At 48.3% G+C, this 8,684-nt stretch overlaps 1 protein-coding gene across 1 annotated transcript in view; it reads left to right on the top strand.

The window, feature by feature from the left end:
* The window catches only part of UPB1 (beta-ureidopropionase 1), a 32,714-nt gene that overhangs the window by 18,241 nt on the left and 5,789 nt on the right, over window positions 1-8,684 (top strand). Inside the window, exons 4-6 of the mRNA XM_017498138.2 lie at window positions 1,194-1,288; window positions 3,538-3,699; window positions 5,723-5,892. Of these exons, the coding sequence (XP_017353627.1) occupies window positions 1,194-1,288; window positions 3,538-3,699; window positions 5,723-5,892 (427 nt within the window). The remainder of the gene's footprint in view (window positions 1-1,193; window positions 1,289-3,537; window positions 3,700-5,722; window positions 5,893-8,684) is intronic.

Genomic DNA, 8,684 nt, shown 5'->3' with positions numbered 1-8,684 from the left:
GCTAATTTTTTGTATTTTTAGTAGAGACAGGGTTTCACCATGTTGACCAGGATGGTCTCGATCTCTTGACCTCATGATCCACCCGCCTCGGCCTCCCAAAGTGGTGGGATTACAGGCGTGAGCCACCGCGCCCGGCCCATTTTAACGATTTTTAATTGTATGGTCTGAGGCATTAAATACATTAATGTTGTTGTATATCATCGTCACCATGATCTCCAGAACTTTTCTCATCATTCACAATTGGACCCCTTTCGCCATTAAACAGTATATCCCCTGTTCTGGCCCCTGACAGCTCTACTTTTTTGTCGTTAGGAATTTGACTACTCTAAATACCTCCTATGAGTAGACTCCTACAGTATTTGTTTTGTATCTTAACATATTCTTTTTTTTTTTTTTTTTTTTAGGCAGAGTCTTGCCCGTCACCCTGGCTGGAGTGCAATGGCACGATCTCGGCTCACTGCAACCTCCGTCTCCTGGGTGCAAGCGATTCTCTTGCCTCAGCCTCCCGAGTAGCTGAGATTACAGGCATATGCCACCACGCCTGGCTGATTTTTTGTATCTTTAGTAGAGGTGGGGTTTCACTATGTGGGCCAGCCTGGTCTCGAACTCCTAACCTTGTGATCCACCTGCCTCTGCCTCCCAAAGTGCTGGGATTACAGGCATGAGCCAACCAACATGCTTGGCCCTTAGCATATTCTTAAAGGTTCATCCATGTGAGCATGTATCAGAATTTCTTCCCTTTTTAAAAGGGCTGAATAATCCATTGGGTATATATACACCACATTTTACCTGCATGTATCAGAATTTCTTCCCTTATTAAGAGGGCTGAGTGATATTCCATTGTGTATATATACACCACATTTTACCTATCAGTTATCTGCTGATAAGACAGTTGGATTGTTTCCAGTTTTTGGCTATTGTGAATGATGCTCCTATAAACACCAGTGTGCAAATATCTGTGCTGCAATTGTTTTTAAGACTTTGGGAAAGACATTTGGCCCAGCCTCTTGTTTGCCATGAAGCCTAGAGGTAGGGGCTGCCCACTGCCCACAGCCAGGATTGGGACCCAGAAGCCAGGCCATGGCACTCCTGAGGTTGTATTCTCTTGCAGTGACCTCCTGCTGCTGGGCTGAGGAGCCCCCCTCAGAGGCTGTGCATCTTGGATATAATGCTGCCCTTTCTCCTGCTTATAGCTATGCCCTTTGCCTTCTGTACGAGAGAGAAGCTTCCTTGGACAGAATTTGCTGAGTCAGCAGAAGACGGGCCCACCACCAAATTCTGTCAGCAGGTAGGACATTAACTGTGCCTCTGGTAGCAGCTGCCAAATATGTGCAAGTCACAGAGCATGACCACAGCTGCTGGGTATGGCCTTTCACCATGGAAAATGCACTCCTTTGGTGTTTGTTTTGCCAGATAAGATTAGATAAGACTATTTGCCACTTTTTTTTTTTTTTTTTAGCATACTCTTAAAATTGGAGAGTGTAAGGCTCCAGAAGGGCCATTAGTAGCTTTTTTAGGCAAGGGATCTGCAGCCCAGGGAGGGTGGTAGGAGGTGACTTTTGTAGTAAGTCCTGCAGCTGGCAACTGGCAGAGCTGGCATTCAGGGACCAGAGGGGCCAGTTCCTCGACCAGGGCTCTGCCGGCTCCACTGCAGTTAGCCTGAGCCACAGAAGCTTCGATTCATGGCCTGTGTCTCATCAGTGTAGAAATTGTTTTTGATTTTTCTTCATTAAAACCTCATAATACTTGTGTGGTCCCGTTTATATGAACTGTCCAGCATAGGCAAATCCATAGAGACAGAAAGCAGATTAGTGGTAGCCAGGGGCTGGGGGCGAGGAAGGAAGGGAGTGATTGCTAATGGGTACAGAGTTTCCATTTAGGGTGATGAAATGTTCTAAAATTAGATAGTGGCGATGGTTGCACAACTCTATGAATATCCTGAATTGCACACTTCAAAAGAGTGACTCCTTGTTCTGCTCTTTCCCCACTTCTCATTACTGGACTTGACCAATCTTAAAGTGAATCTTAATGCTGTGTGAATTATGTCTTAATAAAGCTGTTACCAGAAAACCCGTAACATTTCATGAGGTGACGAAGGGTAGTTTAGCCTTATTTTCACCTCTAACAAAAGAACTCTTTTCATTTCTTTGTATTCTCTTTCAGATTTTGTGTATATACTTCGGGGCTTTGGGGGCACAGCTGTGTATAATCATGGTGACTTTATCAGTACATAGTTGTGATTCCAAACACTGGTGTTCTCAGGCTATAGGGGAAAAAAAAAAAATCTCTCATTCACCAGGTTGTTGGTTCCTTGCTGTGGAGAAAAGAGGAAGGGGACTGTTGAGGGGACTTTTGCAGATGATAAACCAGAGCCAGGGCTGGAGGAAGAGTGTAAAAGGGAGCTGATGCCAGGGACACTCTGCCTGCCTCCACAGGGACTTAGGGCTGCCCTTAACCTGGCCCCTAGTGCTGCTTTCCGAGCGTGCCTCTCCCCCATCCTGTCATTAAGGCCAGAGATCATGATGGCTAGTTAGAGCAGAGGACAAATGACCCACCAGGCTGCTCATCCTGAGGTCACCAGGGCTTGATGTTCTTACTTGAGACAAAAGGAATTTGATGCCAAAGAGATTTATTTTTGGTATAGATAAGAAGTTTGATTATTCTTTTTATTCTGAGCAGTAAAATATATCTAAAATGTACCATTTTAACCATTTTGAGTTCAGTAGTGTAAAGTATATTCATGTTGTGCAGATCTCCAGAACTTTTGCGTCTTGCAAATCCGACTCTATACCCATTAAACAATAACTCCCCACTCCCCCAACCCCTGGCAACCACCATGCTATTAATATTATCCTTTCCATTTCTGTGAATTTGGCTACTCTAGATACCCTACACAAATGGAATCATATAGTATTTGTCTTTTTGGGACTGGCTTATTTCATTTAGCATATCATCAAGGTTCATCCTTGTATAGCGTAGAACCATAGCATCTAAGGCTGGATGATACTCCATCCTATGGGTGTGCCACATTTCGTTTATCCATTCACCCATTGATGGGCACTTGGGTGAATGGATGAAGGAAACATGGCACATTTCACCCAAGTGCCCATCACATTTGTAAACGCATGTTCATTGCAGCATTACTCACAATAGCAAAGAGATTGCTATTGTCAGTAATGCTGCAATGAACGTGCATTTGCAAATCTCTTTGAGACCCTGCTTTCAATCCTTCTGGATATATACCCAGGATTGGGATTGCCAGATCAAATGGTAATTCTTGTGTAATTTTTTGAGGAACTCCCATATGGTTTTCCAGAGCAGCTGCACCGTTTTGCTATACCACCAACTGTGCACAGGACAATGATGATTCTTATTTAGCAAAGCGTGGACATTAGGGCAGTTAGTGTTCCAAACAACAAATGCAAGTGATTGCTCTGACCCAAGCCGAATGATTTAGTAGGATCATTAAATTCTTCCTCAATAAAAAACTACAACAATTGGTTTGAAAGTGGGACTGTGCTACATTCATTTTTCCAGCTGGCGAAGAGCCATAACATGGTGGTGGTGTCTCCCATCCTGGAACGAGACAGCGAGCATGGGGACGTTTTGTGGAATGCAGCCGTGGTGATCTCCAATTCTGGAGCAGTCCTGGGAAAGACTAGGAAGAACCACATCCCCAGAGTGGGTGATTTTAACGAGGTGAGCCACTGTCAGACAGATAACCAGCTCTGCTCACTTGCCCCTCTGTGTGCTGTGGATCTCTGTGGGACTTTCTGTGGGAAAGTTCCGTGCAGGGTAATGCTCCATGTCACGCACACTCCACTGGACCACATGCGGCTGTAGGGCTCAGGCTCACCTGACATTGCCCTGCATCACACAGGCAGACAGGATTCAGGCGGGACTCTCAGAGGAGTCCCAAACACCTTTAGCACAATGGCGCGTGTTTTTTTTTTTTTTTTTAATACAACCTGATTTGGCCTCCTGAATTCTTCTTTGAAGTAAGTGGTATGTTTATAAATTAAAACCAAAAACAGGCTGGGCGTGGTGACTCAAGCCTGTAATCTCAGCACTTTGGGAGGCCAAGGCAGGAGGATCATGAGGTCAGGAGTTTGAGACCAGCCTGACCAACATGGTGAAACCCTGTCTCTACTAAAAATACAAAAATACAAATTAGCTGGGTGTGGTGACAGGCACCTATAATCCCCGCTACTTGGGAGGCTGAGGCAGGAGAATTGCTTGAACCCAGGAGGCTGAGGTTGCAGTGAGCTGAGATCGCACCATTGCACTCCAGCCTAGGCGACAGAGCGAGACTCTGTCTCAAAAAACAAAAATATATATTGCACAAACATGAAATGATTCCTGTGGCCCCTTTTCAGACTCAGAGCCTAGCACGCCACAGCCCTGTCCTTGTTTGGACCGTGGCATTCCTTGTCCATGGCTCATGGGGGATTTGAGGTGGCCCATGTTTGTGTGTCAGGTGACAGTGGGCAAACGTGTATCTGTATATGTGCATTATGTGGTGTTTTCATGTGCCCCATGATCAGGACACAAGTTCAGGGGCCATTTTAGTTGATTAGTGCCAACCCCTGGATAGGTAAGGTGGGAGGGGGTGGACGTTTGAAGGAGGGAAATGAGCACTGCCTAATGCCTAAGATTCTAAATCTGAACTTGCTTTGTGGTTAATACCTTTGTTCAGGATGTGATGTCCCCAGTTCTCTCACCATGATTTTGGGGGTCCTGGCCATTCTCAGGCTGGTCAGGCAGACAAGAAATGGTCTGCAGTGCTAGAGGAGGTTTCCCAGGGAGAAAGACGAACCCAGCGTTTCTCAGTAACAGCTGGAAGGTGGGGGTGGGAAGACGCACCCCTCACCTGTTTACCCTGGGATTAATCTTTAGCTCCCTGCAGATATAGCACAGGGCTTGTCTCAGCGCAGCAGGATCTACTCTGGTGTCCACCACATGCACACTTTCTGGTTGCTGCCTGACCATGGCCAATTTTGATGGCCAGGGTCAGGAGGAGGTGAAAGTCCCCCAGAGCAGATCTGTTTGGGATCCCGATTTGCCCTGTAGCTTCCCTCAGTGCTGTCCAGGACAGTGTCTCTGCCCTGGCACCCTGAGGAGCAGACAGGCAGAGATGGGAGGATGGGGTCCAGTCTGCCTGCCCCACAGGGGCCTCCTTAACCCTAGGCAGGATGGAGAAGGTGCGCTTTCAGGGTTCCACTAGAAGGTTTGGCCTTAATCATTTGGGCGAGTTACGCCCACTGAGGAAACAGCTTTCTCGTCTGAGCAGGGAGAGGGTTACTTGGATGTGCTCCGGGTCCCCGGGGCTCCACTGTTCTATATAATGACGTGTGGTAGCTGAGGGTTGTGACCAACTCATGTTAATGCCAGCCAAACCTGAGCCTTAGAGATAGACCACGACTGAAACCTCACCAGAATTTGAAATAGCGTGGAATGTCGTTGTGGGGATTTTTTCGACACGTCACAAAGGAGACTGGGCAAATGCTTCAGCCACTGTGATTTCCCCCGGGGGCTGGCTTGTTTGGTGTCAGGGTTTTTTTGTGTGTGTTTTGTTTTTATCATACTGAAATTCTGGAACTTAGAGTCACTCAGGAGCGTAACCATCCCTGGACTACAGGTGATACTTCTGTTTTTCTGCCAAGTCTAAGGAAAGGGACATCTTAAAGGTCAGAGGCATCAGTATACGGCCTTTGCTTTTCAGTCCAGTTACTACATGGAGGGAAACCTGGGCCACCCCGTGTTCCAGACACAGTTTGGAAGGATCGCGGTGAACATTTGCTACGGGCGACACCACCCTCTCAACTGGCTGATGTACAGCATCAACGGGGCCGAGATCATCTTCAACCCTTCAGCCACCATTGGAGCACTCAGGTTACTACCTTGGTGGGGTCTGGGGGCTTCCTGGGGCCCAGCCAGCTGAAACCCAAGGCTGGGCTGTGGAGCTCAAAGGTGGCAGCAGGCAGTCTTGGCCACCAGGATGTTAACAGAGCTGAGCCCCAGGATTGTATGTTGTGCATATGACCAGCTTTTCGGTTAAAAAAAATCCTTGAGGCCGGGCGCGGTGGCTCACGCCTGTTATCCCAGCACTTTGGGAGTCCGAGGCGGGTGGATCACGAGGTCAACAGATCGAGACCATCCTGGTCAACATGGTGAAACCCCGTCTCTACTAAAACTACAAAAAATTAGCTGGGCATGGTGGCGCGTGCCTGTAGTCCCAGCTACTCAGGAGGCTGAGGCAGGAGAATTGCCTGAACCCAGGAGGCGGAGGTTGCGGTGAGCCGAGATCGCGCCATTGCACTCCAGCCTGGGTAACAAGAGTGAAACTCTGTCTCAAAAAAAAAAAAAAAAAAAATCCTTGAGATGGTAATGAACAATCCCCCACCCACAGCAAGAGCTGCTCTGCAGTAAAACTCCAGCCTCTGCTGTGATTCTGAACACTGAGATGAAAATAATTCCCCCTTTCCCTGTAGTCACCAGGGGACTTCAGAAAGCCCCACTTTGGGCTGGGCTTGGTGACTCACACCTGTAATCCTAGCACTTTGGGAGGCCGAGGCAGGTGGATTACTTGAGGTCAGGAGTTCGAGGCCAGCCTGGCCAATGTGGCAAAACCCTATCTCTACTAAAATTACAAAAATTAGCTGGGCGTGGTGGCATGCACCTGTAGTCCCAGCTACTTGGGAGACTGGGGCAGGAGAATCACTTGAACCTGGGAGGTGGAGGTTGCAGTGAGCCAAGATGGCACCACTGTACTCCAACCTGGTGACAGAGTGAGACTCTGTCTCAAAAAAAAAAAAAAAAAAAAAAAACCACTCACATCTAAGTCCTTGGAGCATAGTAGGTGCCAGACATCTGGACAAGAGAAGCCACAAATGAGGGAGTTGGTGATCAGTCAAGGACACTTGTCTTTAACCAGAGAAGGGTTTTATTTTGGTAACACATAAGTGTTTTGGTGTTAGCCTCACCCCTAAACAGGTACAACTGGCCTTCTCAAGGCAGGGCTGGGGGATGAGGGGAGAGTGGCCCTGGAAGCCCAAGAACTCCTGGGCAGTACCCCACCCGCTGGGCCCCTCATTTAGGAGCCACAGCCAGTGAGCTGATCTGAGCCTGCATGACTGTGCTGCTGCTGCCTCTCTCTTCCCCAAAGGCTAAACATTTGGGTGGTTTCCAGTTTTGCATCACTACAAGTAACAGAACTCTAGGAATTTGTGCAAATACTTTCTTCCCAACTCACTTCCTCCCAAGCAGGATTCCTGCAGCAGGAGGTGCTGGCTTTCACTCTCTGTGGTCTTGGCTGCCCGTGTCCCCAGCAGGACAGGGGTGTGCCCTGTCCTGCTGTGGGTGGGGAATGGGGAGTTCTGGTGGGTGGGCAGCTTTGAGTCTCTGCAGCTTGGCTCTCTTGTCCTCATTCTTGACTAAATTTCAATTGAATTTCTTCTAAATGTCAGGGTGTAAGGTTTACCTTTTCTTTTCAGCACACTGCCCCTTTCTCAAGAGTAACATCCCCTCCGCTTTCAGCGTTTGCACAGCAGGTTCCTTCTGGAGCCAGAATGTAACCCCTCGTCTGTTACCTCAGGTCTACCACCCTGCCCACGTACCTGGAGATCTGATCCATGGCCAGAAGGGGTACTGTTGGGTAGAAGGGGAAAAATCAGGCCTCATTCTCCCCTCAGAGAACATTCTGGAGTCTCATGGTGGCCAGGTCACCAGTGACAGCATTCATTGGTGGTCGTGGGTAGGGTTATTACTGGTCATCCAGCTACCAGGCCTGAGCAGAACTTTGGGGCCACCCCCTAGAGCAGCCCCCTCCGCTGGCTCTGGGTAAGACACTTGGCAAGCTCCATCTCCCTGCAGGGATCCCTAGAGGAACCAGAAGCACTAGGGCATTTGGCTTCTGGGCCAGAGCAGGCAAAGCTATGGTCATGGACTCAGATGGCTCCCGGCCTTGTGTGTTCAGAGGCCCTCCCCGACCCCTTTTATCTTAGGCTTTTATTAGCTCCGGTTAGGCAAACAGAAGCACCCCAGTGTAATATGCATATAATTGTTATGTCCTCAGCAGCCTATTAGGCTTATTAAAAATGATTGATTTTTCCTTCCTCAGCCAAGAATCATCCAACCCTTGGGTTTTCGGGGTGAGGCTGGCAGTAAAAACTAACAGGTCTTTTGGAAAGCAGTATGTTTCATGAGCTCCTAAAATGCTCATGCCCTTTGGCCTGATAATGATACTCTTAGAACTGTAGCCTGAAGAAGCAATCTAAAAGAGGGAGGGAAAGCCAGGCACAGTGGCTCACATCTGTAATCCCAGCACTTCGGGAGGCCAAGGCTGGCAAATCACTTGAGGTCAGGAGTTTGAGACCCGCCTGGCCAACATGGTGAAACACCATCTCTACTAAAAATACAAAAATTAGCCGGTCGTGGTGGTGGGCCTCTGTAGTCCCAGCTACTCGGGAGGCTGAGGCAGGAAAATCACTTGAACCCAGGAGGCAGAGGTTGCAATGAGCTGAGACTGTGCCACTGCACTCCAGCGTGGGTGACAGAGTAAAACTTCGTATCAAAACAAACCAACAAACAAGGCTGGGCGTGGTGACTCAAGCCTGTAATCTCAGCACTTTGGGAGGCCAAGGCAGGAGGATCATGAGGTCAGGAGTTTGAGACCAGCCTGACCA

The sequence above is a fragment of the Cebus imitator genome, unplaced genomic scaffold (genome assembly GCF_001604975.1).
Source record: "Cebus imitator isolate Cc_AM_T3 unplaced genomic scaffold, Cebus_imitator-1.0 Scaffold237, whole genome shotgun sequence".
NCBI classification, from domain to species: Eukaryota; Metazoa; Chordata; class Mammalia; order Primates; family Cebidae; genus Cebus; species Cebus imitator.
Note: the sequence above shows the minus strand (reverse complement) of the source record. Positions and strands in the feature narration are given on the sequence as shown.